At 37.3% G+C, this 26,902-nt stretch overlaps 1 protein-coding gene and 1 long non-coding RNA gene across 3 annotated transcripts; one reads left to right on the forward strand and one right to left on the reverse strand.

The window, feature by feature from the left end:
- Window positions 1-200: 200 nt before the first annotated feature.
- Window positions 201-21,865, reverse strand: ENGASE (endo-beta-N-acetylglucosaminidase). 2 transcript variants are annotated; one of them, XM_051995442.1, is made up of 14 exons: window positions 21,628-21,865; window positions 19,580-19,644; window positions 19,010-19,211; window positions 14,916-15,064; window positions 12,203-12,360; window positions 11,066-11,214; window positions 10,102-10,264; window positions 8,543-8,646; window positions 7,530-7,638; window positions 6,141-6,328; window positions 5,699-5,847; window positions 4,927-5,035; window positions 4,367-4,481; window positions 201-4,082 (listed from the first exon to the last, which is right to left on the reverse strand). In XM_051995442.1, exons 1-14 carry the CDS (start codon window positions 21,765-21,767, stop codon window positions 3,669-3,671), a joined length of 2,214 nt encoding a protein of 737 aa, XP_051851402.1. In that variant the 5' UTR covers window positions 21,768-21,865; the 3' UTR covers window positions 201-3,668. The 2 variants fall into 2 exon arrangements, with proteins under 2 accessions (XP_051851402.1, XP_051851403.1); XM_051995443.1 differs by having other exon boundaries at window positions 4,927-5,032; window positions 21,628-21,783.
- A 25-nt stretch (window positions 21,866-21,890) lies between these two features.
- Window positions 21,891-24,691, forward strand: LOC127560682 (uncharacterized). The gene is made up of 2 exons (XR_007953387.1): window positions 21,891-21,989; window positions 22,124-24,691. It is a non-coding gene; the product is annotated as an uncharacterized LOC127560682 (long non-coding RNA).
- The last annotated feature ends 2,211 nt before the right edge of the window (window positions 24,692-26,902 follow it).

Genomic DNA, 26,902 nt, shown 5'->3' on the forward strand with positions numbered 1-26,902 from the left:
TTATCCATCTTGTGAACTTATGAATTGATTTTCTGAATCTGTGTTAGAACTTTATATTCATTTCTATGTAGCATCAGTGCTAACTCCCTCTTATACAGGAGGTTCACAAAATGATTACTCAAATTCAAGGTAATCTAAGTCTACATCCCTCATGAACCCTCCGCAAACCTATTTATTTTCCAACCAGAGGACCCAATTAGTTCAAAGCAAAGGCATTTATTGAAATATCATAATAATAATATTTGCAATACAGATCAAATACAGAATATGTTCCTCCACAAATATAAACACCAGTTATAAGAGTGTCCAGGCACAGGAATCACATGTGAGGGGCAATTGATACTTCCTATATTATAGGACTTCTGATGTCTTCTGGTAACATTAACAATTCTGCTCTAGCACCAGGTTTACTCTTGGCTGGGTACAATGCTTTACTAGACTTGCTGGTGTGTTCATCTCTTTAGGGTAGGATCAGTAGTCTGTTCCAAAGTACCTCAAGACTAACACTCCCTCCACCTTGTAAGGGCAGGTTGACAGAATCATAGACTCGGCAATCCCATAACAAAAACCAGGCAGAGTGCCCCAGGGTGAGATTAGGTTTTTCCGTTCCTCCCTAAATCACCAGCTTCGGATCAAAGTCTTTGGTTATTGAATAACAATCTGAAACACTCCAAAAAGCCTCTTTGGTTTAGCTATAAATAAACTTCAACCCCAGCAAAAGGTAGAATTAGGAGGCTCCCACCTAGCCCAAATTTCTGTCTTTATTAAGCATGACTGTTGTTATCAAAGCCTGTGTGCAGTATTACTGACTTTTGGCCAGTGAAATTTTCAATCCCCCAAACCTTGTTAAACTTTAAATTTGGTCCAATGTCCTAACCTGTTGGGATCTTTCTGTATCCTGATTCTTTCAGCTATCCCTTCCTGCTTTGTGCCACCTGCAAACCTGATAAGCATACCATCTGCTTTTATCCAAATCATTGACAAAAATCATTACCAAGCAAGGATCCCAGGGACATTCCATTAAAAACTTCCAAGATAACATCAAACCATTTAAGTCCAGTTGTTCATTTAACCCCAAATCTACCAAACTGCACCCTATCTAGCCCATATGTCTCTATTTTGTTAGCTTCCTCATCATTTTAGATAGCCTTTAAGATCCCTTCCTGCTCTACATCTATGCTCCTATGCTCATTTTTAGAAATCAGCATGGTTGCCCTTCTTCAGTCCTGATACCTCTCCTATTCTTTACAACCTTTCAAAGAATGCTGAGAATCATATCTTCCAGTTGTTTCAATACCAGAGGACATAGTTTCTCTCAGCTTAGTGACTACAGATCATTAAGGACAGCCTGGTGCTTTTAATATCTCCCTACTTCTCTTGGGTATCAACTCTCCAAATATCATTTTTCTTGGTGGAGAAAACAGAAGGAAAATACAGACTAAGAAGTGCTGCCATTATCTATTGTCTTTTATTATTACCTCATAACATTCAATAGGGCCTTACTACATCCTCTTTTCTCCAGAATAATTTTAAGTCTTTTTTATTGCACTTCCCCACAAAGTTCAACTTGTTCTTAACTTTAATATACCTCACTACTTTTATGGAACAAAGTTACATTTCCATATTCACTTTCCATCATCTGCCTTTGCTTCCATCTTCAGTAGGAAACAAAGTCTAGGTTGTTTGATGAACAAACTTGTCAATCCACATCTATCTCAATAGTTACTTTCTTCTAGACAGAAGATGTGGGACTCTGGGATATAGGAAGTCAGGGCCACCTTCTTCCAAATGTAAGTTTTTAAGCTCTTTTGAGACATGGTCCCCTATGGCAGTGTTTAGGGACACCTATGGATCCTTTCTCAGAATATTGTTGTTATATGCACAAAATAGAATATCTATATTACAATATTACAAAAGAAACCAATTATATTGAAATATAATTTTTTTTTAAGTTTGCAGTCTGGGTTAAGAATTTCTTCTTTGGAAGAAACATACTACCTAAAGAAAAAGAAGGCAAAGTGCCATCTTTCCACAAATAAATCTAGGTATCATACATCTTACATTATTAGATTGTGCCAATTCTCCAAGAAGCCCCCAAATTCCAAAGGCCAGAAGAAGCCAGGAGATCTGTGCTGCCACCTTGTGGATCACAGTACAATGTAGCAATTTTTTTTGATGTCAGTAACAAAAACCAAAAGTTGATTTTTTTGCTCTAACAAAATATCCCAGGATAGTGGATATATCACTTGGGTGATTCACCTTTGTCTGCAAAATAAGAGACTTCTATAATTGCTAGGAACTATATGTATGATCCTATGTCCTACAAGCAGGGCTTATTGATTCTCTTCCTATTCTTCAGGGACACTGCTCTATGAATCCTTCAGATTCACAAGAACTCAGTCAGAATGTAGCTGAAGAAGCAGAGTTAGTAGACCTAAGACAGAAAGTATACTCATTTACCAAATTATCAGCAACCTCTTTAGCTCAAAAGTGCCATGGCTAGGTAAGGCCTATTGTTGGTAGCTCAGTGACAAGCCTTAGGAAAACATGGGGAAAAGGAGAAAATGGGAGATGAGGAAAAAAAGAAACAAGAAGATTTTTAGTGACAAGCTAGAAAAGTATAACCAACAAATGTGCTGAATGCTCCTCAGTGATACCTGGCGATGAAACTGATTAATCCAAGACAAAGACAAAATGGAGAACAAAGGGCAAGGTGAGAGATGAGAATAAAAGCAGTAGATGAAAAGGGCTCAGCACATAGTAAAACTTTCAAGGGAGAAAAAGACTGTAGAAAAAGATGTAGTCCAATGAAGTGATCTGATGTTTTTGGTGAATAATGAAAGCTACCAGGCTAGAAGACAGAGACAAGCTATATCCTATGTGGTAGAAAGGACTATGGTTGACCTGGCCTCACACGTCCTTGAACCAAACAGCCTCTAGTTAGAGCAGGGTGGGGGTGTAGCCAAGGGAGGCAGATAACTTCAGGCCAAGTCCAATCACAGGAAAAGAAATAGTTAAAAAAAAAAAAATCTTTCAAGTCTCTACAGAGAAGAGTTTGGAGAAATTGCCGAACCTTCCTCCTCATGTCCCTAGACTTAAAGAAATAATGGGTACTGACTGAGTTTCTACAAAAACTTGCCCTAGTGTGGGGCCTTTATAAAATACTAGGTCCAGAGCATTCATCCCACAGCAAAAGCACTATTGTAGTATCTGATGTTAGACCTCATACCCCTCTTACCTAAAAGCTATGTTTTAACTTATTTCCTTCATTATTTAGACTGCAGTGAAGAAAAATGGTTACCATTCTCAAAGTAAGTATAAAATCTTAGCTTTCTCTATTTTCCTTTATCTAAATATTTTTAATTCCTGTAACTATTACTTTGAAACTTTTCAGTTTCAAGAAAATGATTAAAGTTTTCAAACCACACCAGAGAAAAAATTTTCAACCTCAAGGAGTTGATTTTTAAAAAAATAATAAAAGTAGTTATGTGTGCCTTAGTTACAATGCAGGTACCAAGGCCTATTTGGGCCTCCCACAACTTCCTGCCCAAGTTCCTCCCCTGTGCCCACTGCCTCAATTCCTCCAAACTTGCATCCTTGAATCAAGCCTCCTTCCAATACAATGAGGGAAAAAATCTGGAGTCAATAAAACAGTTCTGCTTTAATGCTTAGGCCTTAGGTTTTGAGTAGAGCAGGGTTAATCTGCCCCACTCTGCCTGAGGAACCAAGAATCCTTCCTTGGGGATGGGCTGCACAAAGAATTCTACAAAGCAGTCCTGGCCAGCTAAGGCTTCTTCTACTTCCAGGTTCACCACACGATACATATTGGCATGGGCCAGACCCAAGAATATGGGCTCTTCCGAGTCTAGCAACTCCTTTCTCCGCGAATATTTCCCGCCTTGATGGTAGATCCGGAAGCCATAAGCTTGGGGTAGCAGATAATACCAGTAGAGAGTACAGCTGAGAAGAAGTTTGGTTTTGCCTCTATGCAATTCTGAATGGTTATGGTCCCAGTAGATATGAGAAGTAGTAAGATCCCGGACTTGGGACAATGGTGTCATTAGGCTGTTTGCATCCACCACCTGCCAAGAGAAAGAAAGTTTAGAATATCCACCAATTCCTAACTTTCAGTCCGAAGATGGGAAAGAAGAGCCCTATTCTATTTATAAGTTGGCCACTTGCACCTCACCCCCTCTCTCAGAGACAAGGGATATTACCAGCAAGCTTTTTAATTTGTTCCCAGTTTTATAGCAATACCATGCCTTTTGCTTGTAAGTTTAGCATAAGTCCTTAACAGGTTGAACTTCCAGGTCTCCAAGCTTCCGTTCCATAAGTCTTAGAGCAAGAATCTGTTAGGGCTCCTCACCTGGATTTCTCCCAAGCGACAAGTAAAGTTTTCATCCTTCTGGCTACCCAGGGGGCATGTAAAATTAACAAAGATGTCTTGCAAAAAGCAGTCCTGAAGATTCATTTCGTAGTAGCTGTGGAGAAGACAGAGGTAAGCTCAGGAAGAAGGAAAGGCTTCTATCTTGTAAAGAATCTCCTATTACTTCACTCAATGGTCAAATTCCAGTTTACCACTTTTATTGGTGACTGCTTACCATGACCCAGTTCTACAGTAGCTATAGAAGATGGGGACTTGGAAAGAGGTAGAGTGATAAAGGTCCTGATCCAGGGCTTAGGATTTCAGAGATAAGTCAATTGCACATGTAATGAACTAAGACCTATACCCAGCAATGGACTAGAAACTTGCTGAGGAGGGCTGTTCCAATATGCAAAAATGGCTAAGCCTGAGTGTTTCCCCACTGCCCTCCAGTCCTAGGAATTCTTAGCTTGAAAATTCTTACTCCCACTCACCTCTAGCCCATCTTCATGGTAGGCCAGCCCCTGCACAGTGCAACACACCCTTGGGGGAGGGGGACTCACCGATGGATCCAGCCCCCGTTGAATTGCTGGCCACTTCTACCAACCCACCTGAGCAGCTTGTCTGGGGGCACCTGGAGAGGTTGGGGAGTGTGCCTAATGCTTGACCCTGCTAGAGAAACAAGTCAGGGAATACATGAGATTCAATTATATTTTTCCAGCCCAATCCCCAATTCAGAAATGCCAAGAAGGACACCAGGAAGAAATCAGCAAGAGAGCTAAAATTTCCATTCTTGAAAAAGCTGTCACTTTGGAGGCATCTGACCTTTCTTCAGTAAAAGTGACTTCTGAATAAGAAAATCACTCAATTGATAAAGTTCTCTGACTTTTCATCTACTTTATGCCACATTATCTGCTTACTCCCAAGTCACACACCCAGTTGGAAGTATAGTTTCTGAGCTCAAAGACAATTGGAATTAGTCTAAAAACAAAAGTAGAAGTGAATTCTTACTTTAGTCTACTTTTGATATGATCATTCTGGGACATATTGTGTCCCTACCTACAAACTCCACTAAGAACTTTGCCACTGCCTGAAGGAAGGTAGAAGGCACAGACAATTTAGTTGAGATCTTAATATCCACTTCCAGGACCCTGTCAACAGGGAAAATTACATTACTGGTCCTATTCCTTCCACTCTGTTGGTCATCCAAGTCCTTTCAGAATTTTGCTTCTAGAAATAATATAGAAGTCAGAATAAGATGCCCAGATGGAAGAAAAGTCATTGAAGGAAAGAAATATAATGAATGCAAGAGGGAGACCTGTCCCAGTATCTCACCATCGAAAGATGGGACGCCCCCAATGCTACATCTTCTAACATCCCAGGTGGAGAGTTCCAATGCAACAGTGATATCTGTACGCTCTTCCAGTTTGTATATTAGAGACAGATAAATTTTTGGTGGTGCTAGGACCTTCAGAGAAAAAAGCCTAGAGGAAAAATGATCAATGAGAGGCCTTAAAGAAACTCTAGTACGATACAAGGCTCAAGTCTCTTGAGTCACAAAGATAAGAACATTATAAACCCCAGGATCTCTTACCTTTTCCTTCCAAGGATTCAGCTGTTTGGCTAGGGATGAACTACTATACTAGTTCTAGCTACAATCATGACTTTGGAAAGTTACAAGTTTTTTTCCCAAACCAAAACACAGTATATATTGAAAATTAGTGTTAGCACTTTGTCCTTTTTAGGTAGGCCAGCTGATCCTCAATTATTCACCTACCTCACAGCCACCTTCCCAGTGTTGGAAGGAATCATCCCCTGAACAAGCAGGGAGCTTCCTCCATTCCAGGCATCCATCAAGCAGTTGCGAATCTTCACCCAACCAGACTCACTTTCTAGTTCATGATCTCCAAAGATAGGCTGGATTTCCTGAGCACTTAGGTTGTACCATGGTCCTAGTGTCTCCTCCTAAAAGAAAAGCAGAGCCAAGAAGAGCAGGTGTCATGATGTCATGAAGGACAAACTAGACAGCAAAAGTGGACAGGGATCAGACAAAGTTAAGATATCAATTCTATTCAAATCACAAATCTTAGTCATGCACTGATGCACTGTTGGTGGAGTTGTGAACAAATGCAACCATTCTGGAGAGCAATCTGGAATTATGCCCCAAAAGTTATCAAACTGTGCATACCCTTTGATCCAGCAGTGTTACTTCTGAGCTTATAGCCCAAAGAAATACTAAAGAAGGGAAAGGGACCTGTATGTGGCAGCCCTATTTGTAGTAACTAGAAACTGGAAAATGGTTGGGTAAATTGTGGTATATGAATGTTATGGAATATTATTGTTCTGTAAGAAATGACCAGCAGGATGAATACAGAGAGGCTTGGAGAGACTTACATGAACTAATGCTAAGTGAAATGAGCAGAACTAGGAGATCATTATATATTTCAATAACGATACTGTATGAAGATGTATTCTGATGGAAGTGGATTTCTTTGACAAAGAGACCTAACTCAGTTTCAACTGATCAATGATGGACAGAAGCAGCTACACCCAAAGAAAGAACACTGGGAAATGAATGTAAACTATTTGCATTTTTGTTTTTCTTCCTGGGTTATTTTTACCTTCTGAATTCAATTCTCCCTGTGCAACAAGAGAACTGTTCGGTTCTGCACACATATATTGTATCTAGGATATACTGCAACATATTTAACATATATAGGACTGCTTGCCATCTAGGGGAGGAGGTAGAGGGAAGGAAGGGAAAAATCGGAACAAAAGTGAGTGCAAGGGATAATGTTGTAAAAAATTACCCTGGCATGGGTTCTGTCAATAAAAAGTTATTATAAAACAAATTAATTAATTTTAAAAAAAACAAATCTTAGTCATGCAAAACAAACCTCACCTCATTTTCTACAAATTTATGGAAACCACAAGACAAAAGGGAGAATGCTTCTCCTTGCAAAAATGTATAAGTTATAAGTAATACAAGGGAAGATTCATAGCTGGAGTGTAAGGCAGAAAGGGGTATATTGGAAATTACTGTTATATAAAGACAAAAAAGCATCAATTAATTTTTTTTAAATCCAGTACAAGCAGGAAACTCTTGTTCAGCCCTCAGCCCAGCATGACTACAAAGGAATAAGAGAATCTCAAATATTCCACACACCTGTCCACAGGAGAATCTCCGTGTTCCCAAGCCCAGACCGAATGAGGTGACAAAAGGTAGAGAACAAATGCTGTGAGTGGGCAGATATTGCTCCAGCAAATTCCAGAACCTACATGGAGACATATGGGTGCAGAAAGAACTCAAGAAATGTAATCAAGAGGAGATTCAGCATATCCTTAATTTCAACCATTCTATCTTGTAGTTTCCCCAAACATCTCCAATATAAACTTTGACTTGCCTTGCAATATTGTTGATAAAAGTCTAGCATCCAAACTATGTAAGAAATTGACATATATAACAGACCAATAACCAAGTACTCCAAGAATAGGAATAGTTTTCAAAAGAAGAAATGTAAACTGTCAACAATTATCTATAAGGTTTTTCCAAATAATTAATACTGAGAAATTCATACTAAAATTATGAGGTATTACCTCACACCTATGAAATTGATAAAAAAGATAAAAAAAAAACCCAACAACCCAAATAATAATCAAAATTAGAGGATCAATAGACACATTACTACACTGCTGGTAGAACTGTAATTTGGACCAATCATTTTGGAAAACAATTTGGAATTATTTAAGAAAAGTCACTAAGATGTTCAAAACATTTAGCTCAGTAATCTCATAAGTGGACATGTGCCAAAGGAATTAATGACATAAACAGAGAATTTGTGTGTGTGTGTGTGTGTGTGTGTGTGTGTGTGTATACTTATGTTTATTTGCCTGTATAAACAAAACAAAATATTTATAACACTCTGTGTGAAATATAACGTCATGCTTCCTCAACTACTTAGTAGCTTCATGCACCAAAAATACCAGTCTAAGTGGTCCCTCAGTAACCCATCATCCATTCCTCATTGTTTTTCCATCTATTTCTAGGACTTTCCTACCTTGGGGAAGTCAACTCAGTTGATTTGTTTTCCTCTTCCTACTCCAAAAAAATAATCTAAGGTCTCCTTCTCTGACCATCTCATCTATTACTAGAAACCTTAAATGGGAATGAGGGCTCACCTGTCCTGATTCTGGAAGAAATCCTTATTACTCAAGCATTCATACACCCAGCCAGGAGCAAAGAGTGCAGCTGAGAACCCATACTTTCGGATCAGCTCCATTGACTACAAAAATTAGACAAAGAGGAACATTGTTCATATGAAAATAAAAATCATTCATCTACTACCTTCTCTGAGGCTAAGGCTAATCGTAAGAACAGGATTCTCTCAGCATCTGAGTAGGAAGCAATGGGTCTCTATTGCTCATCAAACATGGGCCACACATTTTCCATCAATCTGTTCTGATGATTCAGATTATTTTGATGAACTCTAGAGTTTCTGTAGCTCCTGAAGAGCAGGTACTGATCCATTTTTATCTTTTTATCTCCCACACCCAGCACAGTGCCTGGCACATAGATAGTACTTATAAATGCTTGTTGGTTGAATGACTTCATCTCTTGATGGGTGCAGAATCCGATCTGAGCACTCTGTAGTTTCACAAATTAGCCATAAGAGGGCATTATAGAGTAGAAGAAAGCCAGAAAGAACATCCAAACAACATAGGAAGGCAGGAAACTTCATACTCATTACATTTTCAAAATAACCAGGCATGAGAAGAATGCTCGGTGATTGCATTATTTTATTCATTTAAAGCTTAATTAATGACTGAGGACCTCCCTATAGAAATAGAAATAGGATAGGACTGACAGTCAAGAGACAGACTGATTGTCTATTTTTCTCTTATATGGTACATCAACCCCCAACCTCCCTTTTCTGCTGGCTTAAGTTGTATTGCTAGAAACTCATAATCAACTTATCATCTTCCAAAACCAAATGCCTCAAATCATCACTTAAACTGACCAAAGAAATAAAAAATATATAAAAATACTATTAGTATTCCCCCAGTCTGCTCTGCTGTTCTGAAAAGGTAAAAAGAAAGAAGGTAAGAATTAGTCAGAAATGTGTAGGACTGGTGGTCCAGAGTACTATCAAGTTCAAGAACTCATTATAAGATCATAGATTTAGAGCTAGAAGACACCACAATTAGTGCAACTCATTTTACAGATGAGGAAACTGAGGCACTGAGAGACTTAAGTGACTTTCCCAACATCACAGAAGCAAGTTCTTGACCCAAAACTTATGACTCCAAACTGAGCACAATGAACAGCATTACTTCTCAATGACCTGATATTCAGGATTCATAGAACCACAGAAAAGAAGTGAAAGAAGCCTTAGAGATTGTTAAGCCTATCCCTACTCCTGCCCTTAGCTTCCACACCAGCATTCCCTTTTTTCAGAGAAGAATAGGGACATACTCAAAGACCATGTCTAGAATATGGGTCCCCCACTTCCCAGTCCTCCAGGTCAAGGGTGAACCCTGTCATCGCAATACTGGATAGCCCAGAGGTAAATAGTGTTTTAAGACTCAATTTTTCTATCCTAAGAAGAAAAATCAGCACCTTCCTCCATCCAAAATGAAAGGAAAGCTAAGAAAAACAGCAACCATTGGAAATAGGCATTAGAAAGTCATTACCCCTTCAAATGGTAACTAAGCCTGATCCATCTCCCTAGTCTACTTACCTTGTTTGTGTTAAATCCACCTCCCACGACATTCCCCCGGGCAAATATGTCCACTCCCACATAAATATTTTCCTTGCGAAGTTCAAAGGATGCCATGCGTTCCAGGTGGTCCTCCTTCCAGTTGTAATTGGTAAAAATACCATCACAGGAGTCAAAGAATACTCTGAGAAGTAGCAAGAGACACAAAATTGGAGAAGCATCAGCTCAGTCAGCTCTGTTCTCAGCCTTTTTAGAGCTTTCTTGTCCATAAGGCTTCCCTTCCTTCTTAAAGCAGGGACCAAAAGTTAGCTTCCTGAGAACTCATCTTACCTTTACACTTAAAAGAGTAGAATCTTATATACTATAAACTCCTAAAGGGCAGGAACTGTGTCTATAAATCATTTTCCATACAAATCTAAGTGTAAAGCTAAAAACAAATCTAATCAGCCTGTGCCTTCTCACCCAAAATGGCCAAAAATTCAAAACTCTCACAAGTCAGAGATACTGCTGAGTTTCAACATACACACATGTGCACGTGCACATGCACACGCACGCATACACAAACACACACACACACACACACAAACTCCAAACATTTTTGCTTTTCTTTTTTAAGCAATTCATGCTCCTCACAAGAATCAATTAATATTTTTTACAACCAACCCATAATGCTTTAAAATTGGTCTATGCAAATAGTTATGCTTAAGCTAAGACAAATTTAAAAATGCCTCATTTCCCACAAAGATAGATAGAATTCTTGTGGGTGGAAGACTGAACATCAGCTAATTAGATCTAGAAAGGCAAGGATGAAGACCAGATTCTTCTCAGAGCTTCTCAGCTAATCTAGCAACAACTTCTAATCCATATTATTTGCCATACTTATTAAATTCAGAATGGATTCTAATCGAATCTCTTCTCACCCTTCTGCCCACATTCAAGAGACAGGGAAAACAGAGATAAAGTTGCCATTGTTAAATCAGCTCACCTATTACTTTCATTCAATTCATTTTGCCAATTTAGCTGTCCATCCTTCACTACACTATCATACCAAATGACCAATCCACCTGGTACATATTGGTGCAACTGGTCAGTCAGGTATCGTAGGAAGAAAGGAGTGTTCTCCACTGCAGCCATCTGTAAGAAAGGAAAAAGAAGATTTGACATTGTCTGAGACGAGTGGGGTTTAGAAAGCATAAAGGGCTTCTCTCAGGAGAGGAAGAAAACTACTATTATGAACGAAAGTGCCTGTACTTGGCCATCATTCCTATTTCCCCTTCCCTTCCCCGCAACACCACTACATTTTATACTCTGCCCTTAGTCTCTAATAGGTGACTTTGTCTTGCTCATCCCCAGGGCCCCATACTACCTCAGGGCCATGTCACTATGTTACCACTATATATATCTCCTCTTTCCTCACTTTTCCAACTCCTCTTTTTGTGCTGTCTACTTCATTAGAACATAAGCTCCTTGATGTGGGAATAGCAAGAAGAGATTGTCTTGCTAATTTGCTTTTGGTTCCTCAATATTTAGCATGATGCCTGGCATATAGTTAAAAGCTCTATAATAAAAGCTCTATCTGTTTATCTGGTAGAAAAGAATAAGATCATGGATATTACAAAGCAGAAATACATAATACAGAAAAACAAAAAGCCACTAAAACCTGGAGCTTATAATCTACTCAATCAGAGAAATATGGCTGACATATAACTCTCCTAAAGCAGAGATGAAAGGAATAGAACACAATCAGGAATATTACCTAACCTAAAAGGGAGAAGAGGCTCCAAAGCCAATCCAATCATAAAAGAGGTAGAAAAACAACCATCCCATCACAACTCAGACCTAGAGTTTGAGCTCAGCCGGGCAAGGTACCTGGAAACACATAAGGAAAGCACACCATTCCCCAATATCAGAAAAAGCATCCTAAGGCAAGGATGGCTTTGTTTGAGAATAAGGCTAGGCTGCAGGAGCTGTTACAGTATTCCATCACAAAGAGTAAAGAAGAGAGTGAGAGAAGAGGAAAAGGTTAAGAGACAGGTCACTGGTAACAGAGGTCAATGATAAAAGGGGAGAAATGAACTAGAAAAGGGTAGAAAGGTGGCTGGGGAGAGAAGACCACACTTACACTCAGTGTGTTCTCAATGTTGATCAGCCAGCCATCAAAGCGAAAAAACTGTGCAATGCGGACTAGCTGATCTGCCACTGTCTGGTAAGAAGATGGATCTCCAGACAAGAATTTTTCACAGAGCCGCCCACCTTCTGTCCACTCTGTGATAAAGGTTCCTAAAAGACAGGATAAAAAGGTTAGGCTCTTTGATGATGTACAAGTGAGTAAATCACTTGCTAAGCAGGAGTGAGTATACCTTGTAAGGAAACACGAGAGTTGTAACTTTAGTGGCAAATGAAAAAAGCAACCAGTGCATCTGCAGTAGTTCTGGCTATGCAATAATGGCAAATCTTTATATTTTGCTACATATTACTGTCCTCTATAATCTATCCGGACTGATGTGGGGCTCACACACACTTGGCACAAATTCCATCACTATCGTGAAACTCTCCTGCTTCCTTCAAACTTTAACTCATGTACAACGTCCTACATGAGGCTCTTCTTGACCTCTTGGATGCTAATGTCTTCCCCAAACCCAAAATTAACTTGTTTTTATTTACATGGGTTTGATATTGAGCAAACTCATATCAGGAGAAGTAGAAGGTATGAATCAATGGTATGAGTCAAACTGTCTGCAAGGTGACCATCATCCCCATTACCCCTGAACCAAATATTATAATTATACTCTGCCCTTGGAGCACTGTCCTCTTACAGATGAGCTTTCACTTTGTGTTGCCCATAGCCAAGCCCCTGTAGCTACTTCCAATATATAGCCACATCCTATTGTCACCATACATATCTCCTTTGCCCTCACCTTTCCAGATCCCCTTCATATGCTGTCTTCCCTTTCCATTCCCAACAGAATGTAATCTTCTTAAGGAAAAGAGCTAGTATTCTGTTTTTGTCTCCATATTCCCAATGCCTAGAACAATGTCTTACATAGAGTTTAATAAATGCTTGATTGATTAAAGTTCATAAAAATACATTAGATATGTTTTCTCTCATTTGATCCTTACCAAAGCCTTGTGAGGTATTACTGTAACCATTTTACAGGTAAGGAAACAGGCTTATTTATGGTCATTTTTTAAAAAATGCTCTAAATCACTATTAATTAGAGAAATGCAAATTAAGCCAATTCTAAGATTCACTTTACCTCTCATATTAGATGACAGGAAAAGATAATAAATGTTGGAGAAACTGAGACACTAATGCATTATTGATAGAGTTCTGAAATGATCCAACCATTTTAGAGAGCAATTTGGAACTATGCCCAAAGGGCTACAAAAACTATGCATACCCTTTGATCAAGCAATATCTCTATCATGTCTGTATCCCAAAGAGATTATAAAAGAGGGGAAGGATCCTGCAAAAACATATGCACCAGCTCTTTTTGTAGTAGCTAGGAACTGGAAATTGAGTAGATGCCCATCAGTTGGGGAATGGCTGATGGTATAAGAATATAATGGAATATTATTGTTCTATAAGAAATGATGAGCAGGCTGGTTTTAGAAAAACCTGGAAAAACTGACTTGAACTGATGCTGAGTGAAGTGAGCAGAACCAAGAGAACACTATACATATATAGTATTCTACACATTATACATATATATATATGTAGACTATACAACAAGATTATGTAATGATCAACTGAGATGGACTTGGCTTTTTTCAGCAATGAAGTACATCATTCGGGGCAATTCCAAAAGACTTGAGATAGAAAGTGGCACCTGCGCCCAGAGAGAGAACAATGGAGACTGAATATGGATCAAAAATAATATTTTCACCTTGTGTTGTTGTTTGCTTGTTTTTTCTTTCTTTCTCATGGTATTTTACTTTTTGATCTGATTTTTCTTGTGCATAATGATGAATATGAAATATGTTTAGAAGATCTGCACAGGTTTAACCCATAGCAGATCATTTGCTATCTTAGGAAAGGGGCTCAGGGGAAGGCAGGAAAAAAATTTGGAAACATAAGGTTTTGCACAGGTGAATGCTGAAAACAATCTTTGCATGTGTTTAGAAAAATAAATACTATTAAAAAAAACAACAACAACAAAAGAGGTAAAGTGCTGCCCATGGCCTTACCACTAAAGAAATATTGGAGGCAAGATCTAAGCCCAACTCTCTCCTGATTCCAAGGCCAGTAATCTTCCTCTATGTGGTGTCATGCCACTTCCTTCAGTGATATTAGCAGCTCACATTTATGTAAAATCTTAGGTTTTACAAAATACTTTATTTACATGATCTCATTGGTCCTCTCAGCAATCCCATTAGGTTGTTATCCCATTTAGCAGATAAGAATACTGAGGCACAGATAAGTCAAGGAACTTGTCTAAGGACCCAGAGCTAATAATGCTGAAGAGTTAGAGAAGTTTCAAAATTAGGTTTCTAATTTCAAAGTCAATGTTCTTTCTACTACACCCTAGGCTAAGGAGGCAGTGTAGTAGAAAAGACCTCTGGGTTCCAGTCTTGATCAGTATACATCCTGTATGACTCTGGGGCAGATCATTTTAAACTCTATAACTGTTTCCTAATTTGTAAAATGAAGGAAATGGACTTTTAAGATCCCTTCTAATGGGATCTTATCTGTGAACTATGAACTGAACTTGTTTTTATACACTTTCAGTCTGCAACAACTCGTCTGATTTTTTCCTCATTCCCACATCCCTCAGACCAACTAATATATATGCTCTCTTTAACAGAAGCCAAATTCAGCCTGCTATCACTCTTACCCAGCACAGAGACCCCATGCTTATGGGCAGCATTGGTCCAGACCACTGGAGGGATGGTGACTGTGTGATGGCTGAAGTACACAAAGATGTCAATGTACTGCCAATGGTAGAAGGTGTAGGGAGACTCTGTCATTGAGCCTTGAATAAACCTAGGTAAAGAAACAGGATGAAATAAAATCACAGGATGCAATGAAATTCAATTCAATTCAACAAGCATTTATTATATGCCAAGTATGTGCTGGGCCCAGTTGGATAAAAAGACAAACTAAAACAGACCCTGCCTTCAAAAAGCTTCTGTTCTGTTGGAGGGAAAAGAACACATATGTATGAAATGAAATTCAAAATGGAAAGAAATGGAAATATATGGAAAGTAATTTCCAAGTAAAAGGTACTGGAAACTATATGTATCTCTCTTTTTTACATTTGGATTCTGACATATCATATTTATCTGTGTGTATATACCATGTTCCCTGATCTCATCCCATCACCAGAAAGTAATAAGAGGGCAGGGATTATATCTTATTCAGTTTTATTCCTACCTTGGCAGATATTGCAATCATCTGCACACAAGTCCTGAGAAAATGTTTGCCATAAAAATACCTAGAAGCGTATTTATCAAGTGACACTCTGAACACATATGAATACAATTACATGATACTCTTTACAGAAATAAAGGAAGACAAGTAATTGTAGCTATATTAACAATTTGTAATTGGGTTATATCAATATAATAAACATGATGGTACTTCTTAAGTTAATTTAATGCCCCAACAATCAAAGTATTAAGGAGCTACTTTAGAACTAAAAATAATAACATAATTCATCTAGAGGAACAAAGGGTCAAGATATCAAGGAAAATAATGGGGAAAAAAGGCAGGAAGTAAAGGGGTCTAGTAGTATCTGATCACCAAAAAGCAGTAATCACAAAAACGATTTGATGATGGCTAAAAAAATAGAAACATTTGAAAAGTATCTGAGAATAGACTAAATAAACAAGATACAAAGGCAAATGAACACAATTGCAAAGTATTTAACATAACCATTACAAGAATACCACAAATGAATTCCAAATGAATACATGACCTAAATATAAAAGTTTATAAAGCTTAAAAAAATAGAGAAGACAAGATAAACTTTCACAACAGGGAAGAGAAAGATTTCAAACAAGTTAAATAAAAAATTTTGAGGAACTAAAAATTTAAAAACTTTTGTTCAAAAAAATCAATGTAGTAAGAATTTAAAGGGAAACGCTTATCACAGATTTTTCTGATAAAAGGCCTGATATCCAATACATATAGAAACTTCAAATATATAAGAACAGTCTTGTCTCCAACTATGTGATCCTGGTCTAGTCACTTAATTTTTCAGTGTTACAGGCAAATCTCTAAGATTATAAATCATAAAGAAGTTGCCAAGATTATTTCCTCACTAGGGCATTTCCTATTCCAGTGAAATCACAGGTCCAATATCTATTTCCTATATAAGAACAAGAATCATTCCCCAAAAGACAACTTGTCAAATGTAAGTTTTCAAAAGAAAAAAATGCAAGCAACCATATGAAAAATGCTCCAAATTACTAATAATAAGAAAAAAACAAACTAAAACAACTCTGAGGTTTCACAAACTGACAAAAATGACAAAAAGAAGAAAAATAGCAATTGCTATAAGAGCTCTGAGAGAATAGATATAATCATGTACCTTTGGTGGAGCTGTTAATTGGTCCAATCATTCTAGAAAGTAATTTGGAGCAATACTCAAAAGTCACTATTTTCTTTGATCCAGCAATAACACTAGGCATATATCCCAAGGAAATAAAAAAAAAAAAAAAAATGAAACGGATCCATGTATACAAAAATACTATTTGTTGTAACAAAAAATTGGAAACAAAGTGGGTGTCCATCAATTTAGGGTTTATGAATCTCATGGAGTATTATGATAACTCACAGATTCAGAGTAATGTGGGAAACTCATAAACTGATGAATAAAATGAGCAGAACTAAGAGAATAATTTATATTATGATCACAATAATGAGACAGAAAAACTCTGAAAAATTTAGAACTCTGTTTAATACAGTGATTGGTCATGATTTCAAAAGACTTGATAAAGCATGTCTCAAAAGTATCCATATGTGCAAAAACGCTTATAGCAGCTATAGTGGCAAGGAACTGGAAAATGAATGGATGTCCAATTACTGGGGACTAGATGAATAAGTTATGATATATGAATGTAATGAAATATTATTATTTTATAAGAAATGATAAACAGGCTAATTTTAAGAAAAGCCTGGACTTATATGAACTGATGTTTAGTGAAGTGAGCAGAGCCAGAAGAACATTGTATATAGTAATATCAAGATTATGTCATGTTCAACTATGATAGACTCATCTCTCTCAGTAATGCACTCCGTCCAGACAATTCCAATAGAACTGGAATGGAAAATGCCATCTACAACCAGAGGGAAAACTATAGAGACTGGATGCAGATAGAAGCATACTATTTTCTTTTCTTTTCTTTTCTTTTTTTAATGATGTTATCATCATTCCTTTATTTATTTTTTTCCATTTTTTTTTTTTTACTATAGCTTTTTACTTACAAGATACATGCATGGGTAATTTTTCAGCATTGACAATTGCAAAACATTTTGTTCCAACTTTTCCCCTCCTTCTCCCCACCCCTTTCCCCAGATGGCAAGTTGACCAATACATGTTAAATGTTAAAATACAAATTAAATACAATATATGTATACATGTCCATACAGTTATTTTGCTGTACAAAAAGAATCGGACTTTGAACTAGTGTACAATTATTAGCCTGTGAAGGAAATCAAAAAGAAGCATACTATTTTTACCATGTTTTGTTTTTTTGTTGTTTTTTTTTTGCTTTTTCTTTCTTGTGAATTTTTCCTTTTGTTCTGATATTTCTGTCATTTCAACATGACAAATATGGAAATATATTTATAGTAACTGTACATGTATAATTTATATCAAATTGCTTGCTATCTTGAGGAGAAGGAAGGTAAAGAAAGGAGGGGAAAAAATTCAAAACTCAAAATATTTCCAAAATGAATACTGAAAACTATCTTTACATGTTATTAGAAAAAATAAAATACTATGTATAAAGCATTTCTCTCGAAAGAAACAACGAACTACAGTTACAGAATAAGACAGATATTTAGATAAAGTCAAAGCCTTGATTTGTCTTGTACAACTATCCTAATTCGCTATAGAATAGGATGAGTTGGTGGGAAATGACATGATGAGGAAAAAAAGGGAAAAAAGCAACCACAAAATATTTACAAAATACATAAAAGAAAAAGACAAAGTCAAAAAGAACACAGGACAATTCTGTTACTTCCTTTTAAAATTTAACAATATATATTATAGGAACTATAATGAATTAACAAGGAACTAATAGAAGTTTTATTCATACTTTGTTGTTCATCTTTGCATACTGAAATATTTGTGTTTATATATGGCTAACTTAATAAAAAAAAGATATTTTTAAAAAGATGTTTGTTAAATTGAATAACTGATTTCATCTATGTCCATTCTAACTCACCCCTACTGCCAAAATAATTCCCCATGAAGCAAGATCACAAAATCCTAGGGTTAAAGAGAGAAAAGAAAAATCCCCTCATTTAAAGATGAAGAAATAAACCTACAGACAAGGGGATTATAAGATCTGTCCAAAGTTACACAGTATGTACCAAAATCAAAAGTTCAATTCAGTTCTTCTGACTCCAAGTCTTGTATTTCTTCACTGTACCACCCTGCTTTTCATTAGTGGGAGATATCTTTCAAATTTGGAAGAGCAATGATAATAGAATAAGTGAGATTGCAAAAAGAAGTGGGGAATACCATAATCATTCAGGTAAAATCTCCCTATGTTCTATAACAAATCTTGCAAGTTATAGGATTATAAAATCAACAGATAATAGCCTAATTTACTCAATATCCCCAAACTAGTTAGTTGCAAAGGCAGACCTTGAACCCATGTCTTCTAACTCCTAATTAAGCACTCTTTTAACTACAGCTTCTTGGTATCTCTCAATTTAACTACTGTTTTATTAGGTAAAGAGGGTATATTCACTCACCTATCACCTAAGTAGCCGCCCATCATGTCATGGCATAACAGAGTCCGAGGCCTCTGGCTTTGAAGTGGGGGCTGGCGATCTGCTAGGGGTATCATAGCAATATTAAAGGCATCATCTCTACCTGGGTTCCATGCCAGAAGCTCCTCCAGTGATGAAAAATAAAAGCTGACAGGTTCAGTGGTGATCTTATCATAGTTTCTAGCTGGACAGATGAGAGAAACATTGGGGACAGCCATTGAAATATTGTAACTTTGAAAGTGATAAAGAAATGAAACAGGTGAAATCTTGAAAGGAAGGCAGGAAGCTTTGTTTTTTGTTTTTTGTTTTTTTTTTTTTTTCCCAATTTTTTTGTGTGTCAGGATCCCTTTAACTATTGAATGAAGCCTAAGGACTCCTTCTGAGAATGTTTTCAAGTGGATAAAATAAAATATGTAGAATTTCAAAGGAAATTAGTTATAGTAAAATACAAACACAGTTATCAAAATATCTTAAAAGCAAGTTAATGGATCACAGGTTAAGAATCCTTGCCCGCAAAAGTGAAACAATATGCACAGCTTCGGGTTTTCTCACCTGGCAAGGGCTCGGGCTTAAAATTGATTACCTCTCGAAAAACTGGACTCTGGCTCTCTTCCACACTTTAACAAAGGAAAAAAACACCAAGAATATATTATTACAAAATGGACTAGGATTAAGATAGAAGAAATTTTTCTCCTTAAATTTTAGAAATTCAACCTATCTTTTCAGAGTTTGCACAATTGCTCACATTATATAATACATTTCTACATACTGGCAACCTACTCTTCCTCTTATCATTAGATGCCATGTCTGCTAAAACAGCCAACCCAGTCTTCTGACTTGCTTCAAAGACTAAGGCCAGATTATATCAGAGGAAACATTGTCTTCAAAAAACATTGTGCTAAAGTACTGGGGAATAAACAGTTTCTGCCCTTAAGTAGTTTATACTCTAATGGGAGAAGAAAAAACACAAAAGAAATTTGAAAGGGAGGATAGGCACAAACCAAGGAAAGACATTGGAAAAACTTGGAGTAATTGCAACACCCAGCTTAAAATACTTTCAGATATATTCTTTTTTTGTATCTCTCATTTTAGAATGTAGGCTTTTTACTTCCTAGCTGTGTGACCCCAGATAAGTCACTTAACCCCAACTGCCTCAGGAAAAAAAAAAAAGAATGTAGGCTCTTTGAGGACAGGAATTCTTTCATTCTTTCTTTTTAATCCCTGGTGCCTAGCAAAGTACTTGGCATATTTAATAAAAGCTTGCTGGTTGATATACAGACTAAAGGAAAATAAGGTGTCAACCTTATTAGTGAACCTAGAAAGATGCTAGAGTTCTCAACAATTATCCAGCAGTTTGGAAGAGGGGTGGAAATATAGGATTAGGATAATGACAATCACAATCCATCCATCTCTGCTCATTTTATAGGGCTCTCTCAGTCCTATGCAAAATGAGAAGCAGGGCAGGAGAGCCTTCTGGGCAAGTAGGTGACTCGCCTATCTTCCAAGATGCCTATAGCACAATGCGCAGAGATTAAATGTGTGATCCCCTGGGAAAAGGGATCAATTTTCCCATAGGCACAAACAGAATTATTGCTGCGGAATTCCATACTGGTTAGGTTATAAATGTCCTAAAAACTAATTTCTAGCTCAGAAGCGAGAAAGACTGCACAATGGAGAGATGTGGTAGAGTGGGGAAGTGTCCAAGATTCAGGATTGTCCAAGATATCAAGAGTTGGAGATATAACCCAAAAATCATTACTGCAGGAAGTGGTTAATAATCCATTTTACTATTCTTGTTTGGTTGATCATATAACCCTTGAGGTCAGAGCTAAGCCCTAATTTTTGAGATCAGTGACTTTGAAGATAGGAAAAATCCAAATGGAAATATAATCATTTATACTAGATAAATTAAGCCATAAAATGTCAGAGGTACAAGGGACATTGGGACTCCTCCATCCCCAGCCCGTTACAAGGTGAGGACTCCAGAGCCCTCTTGAAGTGACTTGTTCAAGGTCAAGCAGTGAAGTGGCAAGGACAAAAAGAGAACCCAGGCAGATCTCATAAAATTTAAAAATAAAAACCGACATCCTAATTTAGCAGTTTCACATAACAGTTAAAAGCCCTGAATTTGAAGCCAGAGTCTTGCATTCTAGTGCTGGCTGTGCTACTAATGAACTCTGATCTTTTCTAAGTCAGATTTTTCATGTTATAATGAAGGGAAAGGACTGGATAATCTCTAAGATCCTTTTGGTGATTCTAAATTACAAGATCTTATAGCCATCCCCTCACTAGACAAATAAGGAATTCAAAGAGGACTGACTTCTCTGAGGTCATCCAGTTGTCGTTGGTTTTTATTTTTAAATGCAAACTATTAGGTTGTCAAAGAGGGAAAAGGGAAAGCTTGGGCACAGTGGCCTCACCTAGGCCGGCAAGCAAGAAACACGCAAGTCGGAGGAGAGCAAGGAGGTGAATGCTCACGCCAGAGGGGAAGAAAAATACGTCTTTTGCGTCACAACATCGCGCGCTCTCGGTCTCTCCTCCCCAACCCCCACCCCGGCTCTCTAGATCTCTTCCAACTCTTTCTCCCGATATCCCTTCACCTCCGTCCAGGCCTCTTCGGCGAACGCGGCGGCATCTTTTCAGTCTCTTCCAGCTCCTCCTTCTTCTCCACCGCCCCCCGCAATTGCGGGCTGCGCCACCTCGGTTTTCCCCGGGTTGCATCCTCGGCCGAAGACTCCATTGGATCTCCCTGGAGGAGTCTCTCACAGGTTCCCAGACTCGCTTTTGTGACTGGCCCTTGGACTCCCGGCGCGAGCTTAGAAGCCCCGGCTCCAGCCAGTGGCGACGTTCGGCTCCGCCTCTTGCAGGTCCGGCCTCCAATCAAGAGCTCCCAAACAACCCAGGATACATTTAACCTTAGGGAGGGTCAGAGTGCTGGTGGGTCGCTCCTGGGTTTGTGTAGGTAGGTGTTCTCAGAATTAGAGATAAATAGAATGTACGATTGTGGGGGCGGGGTGATATAAAAGGGTTTTGTCTTAAGTAAATTGGGATACAGATTTTTTCCTTTCCAGCTTCTAAACCTTCTCCTGTTTCCAGCTTGGGTAGCCGAATGTCAAAACTGCTGGGATAGACGCCCACGCCACGCTGAGTTGTGTATATTTATTGCCACTGGCTTTGAAATATTTATGAGGCGTCAGGAAATTCTGAAAGCTATGCTTCCGGTTGCCCTGACCCCAGCTGGAGCCTGCAGCTGGATCTGGGCGGTGGTCATGCTGTGCTCTGCTTATCTTGGGACGAGAAATAAAGACGACTTCCTGAAAGCCTAAAAGTGAGTGCTACAGAAGATTATGATCCCTCTACTTTGTACAAAGTGACTTTGTAGCAGTGGAAGAAACCTTAGCGACTGGAAAGGTGCAGTGAGCAAAGATCAACATTTGGCTTCAGAGTACCCGAATTTAAACGGAAATTTAAATCTGGAATTTAATCTCTAGACATTTTATACCTGTATAATTATACAAGTGGACACGAGATGGCCTCTGAGGTCCCTTCCTGCTCTAAATCTATGAAACTATGATGACATAATCTCTTTGTTTCCCTACAGCTGTAGATGTATTAATTAATCATTATTATGATTAATATTGAAGGAAAGAAAACAAACATTTATTAAGGATCTCTTATACAGTGTACCATGATCTTTACGAATAGTTTCTCATTTGATCTTCACAATAACCCTGAGACATAAGTGCTGTTATTAACCTCATTTTATAGTTGGGGACAGAGGTTAAATGATTTTCGTAAAATACACACCTAATAAATGTCTGAGGTCAAATTGGAATTCAAGCCTTCCTAACTCCAAAGCCAGCACTCTAGCCCTTGTACCGCCTAGCTGCCTCTAATAATGAAAGGGATGCTAGCTAGAGATATTATAGTCATATCATACAAAAACTGGAATAGAATATATCAATTTTATTGACTCCCCTAGCTTTAGGAAGGTTACTCTTTTTAAAGAATTCTGGATATAAAAATACCCTAATTTCCCTCGGTCATACACATCATAATGATTCTTTGTTTTGTTTTGTTTTTGGCTGAGGCAATTGAGGTTAAGTAACTTGCCCAGGGTCACACAACTAGGACATGTTAAGTGTCTCAGACCAGATTTGAATTTAGGTCCTCTTGACTTAAGAGCTGGTGCTACATTGCGCCACCTAGCTGCCCCTCATAATGATTCTTTAAAAAAGAAAAGAATTTTTTTTTTTTAAATCTCGACTATACAATCTCTAACACCCCTTTCAGGGAGGTCTCCAAGACTGAAACTATTTTCATAATAACACTAAGACATGATTAGCCTTTTTCACTCTCATTTTCTCACGTGGAAATTTTCAGAAGGTTTGTGGCCTGCAAAAATAAAGCAGCAAACATGAAGAGGGAGTTAATATCTTGCCTCAATATATATAAGCTACAAAAACAAAAGTTCTTTGAGATCTTTGACTATTTTTAAGGATATAAAGGAATTCTGGTACCAAAAAAGTTTGAAAACCAGTATTGTAATGCTTTTAAGGAATGCAAAAATTTTTTTCCTCATAACCTTTTTAGGATAGTATTAATAAAGCCCTTCATGGGAGGAATTTATGACCAAAGAACATTATAAAAGACAAAATAAACAACTTTGATAATATTAAATTTAAAAGGTTTTGCACAAACAAAACCAACAGAAACAAGATTAAAAGGAAAGTACAAAGCTTGGGGGAAAATCTACAGCCAGTGTTTCTGATAAAGGTCTCATTTCTAAAATTATATGTGTCAAATTTATAAGAATACAAGTCATTGCTCAGTTGATAAATGGTCAAAGGATATGAACAAAATTTTAGATGAACAAAATTAAATGCTCTAAATCATTATTGATTAGAGAAATGCAAATTAAAACAACCCTGAGGTACCACCTCACACCTCTCAAATTGGCTAAAATGACCGGAAAAGACAATGATAAATGTTGGAGGGAATGTAGGAGAACTGAAACATTAATGCATTGTTGTGGGAATCATGAAATTATCCAACCATTATGAAGAGCAATTTAGAAGTATGCCCAAAGGGCTATAAAACTGTGCATACCCTTTGACCTAGCAGTGACACTACTGTACCATGTGCAAAAATGTTTTAGCAGCTTTTTTTGTGGCAGCAAAGAATGGGAAAATCCATCGATTGGGAAATCATGGAACAAGTTATGGTATATGAAGATAATGGAATATTATTGTTCTATAAAAAATGATGAACAAGCTGATTTTAGAAAGGTCTGGGAAGATTTACAAGAACTGATGCTGAGATAAACAAGCAGAATCAGGTATACATTGTACACAATAACAGCAGTACACAATAACAACAATAACAAAGTACGATGAGCAACTATGAAACACTTGTTCTCAATGGGTCAATGATCCAGTGCAATCCCAATATATTTTGGATAGAAAGTTGCTCTCTGCATCCAGAAAAAGACCTGTGGAGATTGAATGTAAATCAACAAATGCTATCTTAACTCCTTTTTTTCTGTTGTTTTTTTTTTTTTCCTCTCTCCCATGGTTTTTTTCCTTTTGTTCTGATTTTTCTCTCCCATGATTCCTAAAGCAATGTGTGTTAAAAATACATAAAAATAAAGCCCTTCATAACCTAGCCCTATCATTCTAGCTTTCTTACACCTCAATCCCCAAAACATACTCTTAAATCCAATAACACTGGCCTTATGATTATTCCAGGGACAAGATACTCCCTCTCAATTCTCTGGCAGTTCCCTGGTCCTGGAACACTTTTCCTTCTCTGAACTACTGAACTCTCTTCCTTTAAATCCCAACTAAAATCCCATCTTTTAAGGAAGTCTTCTCTGACCCCTCTAATTATTTCTTATCAGTCATAGAAGTAGTTTGCTTTGTATATAATTGTTTGCATATTGTTAACCATTAGAATTCAAATTTCTTGAGGGGTAGATCTGCCTTTTGCCCCTTTTTATGTTCCCACTTTTAAGGATGGCACCTGGCACATAGTAGATGTTTAATAAATGTTTATTGATTGATTATTTTACAAATGAGGATCTGAAAGGTTAAATAACTTGCCTAAGGTCACAAGTCCTCAAGCTCAAGTTTTTTACCAAAACTAATGCTCTTACCATTATTCCATTTTTTTCCTCTCAGAGGAAAAATATATTTAATTACTTCTGTGAAAAGCCTTGGCAATAAAGTAAGGATATTTTCATTCACTAAGGATATCTTGATGACTTCAGCATCAACTTTTTTTTTTAATTAAAGCTTTTTATTTACAAAATATAAGCATGGGTAATCTTTCAACACTGACCCTTGCAAAACCTTTTGTTCCAAATTTTTTCCTCCTTCCACCTCCTCCTCTAGATGGCAGGTAGTCCAATACATGTTAAATATGTTTAAATATATGTTAAATCTAATATATGTATACATATTTATACAGATATCTTGTTGCACAAGAAAAATCAGATCTAGAAATAAAAAAAAACAAGAAGGAAAACAAAATACAACCAAACATCAACAGAAAACGTGAAAATGCAATATTGTGGTCCACACTTAATTCCCACAGGCCTCTCTCTGGGTGTCACTTCATCACTTCATCACTGGGTATAGCTCTTCATCACTGAACAATTGGAACTGATTTGAATTATCTCATTGTTGAAGAGAGTCATGTCCATCAGAATTGATCATTGTATAGTCTTGTTGTTGCCAGTATCAGCTTTTAAGACATGTAGAATTATAGAATGTCAGAGTTCAGACAAAGTTCAGTAACATCTCAATTCTAGTACCTTGTCTTTGCCTTGTATGTAGTTGTGTGAGGGTTTCTTTTTATGTAGTTCTTTTCTTATTTTCTCCCCCCTTAGATTTTTGACCTCCTCAAGATCAGGGACTATCTTTGGTGTTCTTTGCTTCTCCAGTGCTTAGCAAAGTGCCTGGCACTTAGTATGTAAATAAGATAAATGTTTATTGACTGACTGAATACTCCCTTAGTGTGAGTTTCTCTTAAAGTTCTATCCTGGAACCTGTTCATTCTCTACCTTCTTTCCTTTGCTGGTATTATGCTCACGTGCAAACATTTGTCAGAATTCCTGTGCATCTGATCAAGAAGACTTTAATTTGAAAAGAGAGGAGAAATGAATAAACTGCCCAGACGGATCTAGCCAGTCTGATACCAGGAAAGAGTCAAGAATAGAAGAGAAGACCAGGCATTCATGAAAGATGACATCCAAGAAAATCAGCAATATAAACCATGGTCTCAGATATCTATATACAAAAGTATAAAACATGGATTATAATCATGGTAATATGAGATCCTAACATGAGAAAATGTTGACTTTACTTATATCACTAAAATTTGGTGGGATAGAAATTTGACTAGGATACTTTATTGTAGAATGAATAAAAGAGAGAGTGGAATAGCATTTTGTGAGAATACATAGTCTATATACATAGATAGTATGGCTCCTACTTTCTGGGCTTACTTATTTACCTCTAATTGCCATCACATCAGTAGGGCTAGGATTTCTGAAGAGAAACCACCAACATATGGTTTTCAGAGTATTAAGATCACCCTATTGAAGGTGGGAGGATATGCTTATACTATCTACTGTAACTCTTGAGCCCCCATCAGTGTTCTCCATTTATATAAAATCATTTACTATTTAAATCTCAACAAAAGAACATTTATTTAACTTTAGAAGACAAAAGCAAGAATAATTATAACTTCACATCTACACATTATATGACAAATACAGAAATATATCATAGTATACTTTTATCATAGTCTCCCACCAATATACACAATGTCCACAGGGGAGAAAAAGCCCACACTTTATAGAAACTAAGTAGG

Source organism: Antechinus flavipes, chromosome 4 (assembly GCF_016432865.1).
Source record: "Antechinus flavipes isolate AdamAnt ecotype Samford, QLD, Australia chromosome 4, AdamAnt_v2, whole genome shotgun sequence".
NCBI lineage: Eukaryota > Metazoa > Chordata > Mammalia > Dasyuromorphia > Dasyuridae > Antechinus > Antechinus flavipes.

Bases quoted from the DNA above. Each gene is read 5' to 3' on its own strand.
- ENGASE (XM_051995442.1), bottom strand. From the start codon at position 21,767: ATGGAGTCTTCGGCCGAGGATGCAACCCGGGGAAAACCGAGGTGGCGC. The intron at 19,645-21,627 runs GTGAAGGGATAT...CCTTTGTTAAAG, and splicing joins CCGAAGAGGCCTGGACGGAG to TGTGGAAGAGAGCCAGAGTC. The intron at 6,329-7,529 runs GTGTGTGGAATA...CTTTTCTTTTAG, and splicing joins GGAGATTCTCCTGTGGACAG to GAGGAGACACTAGGACCATG.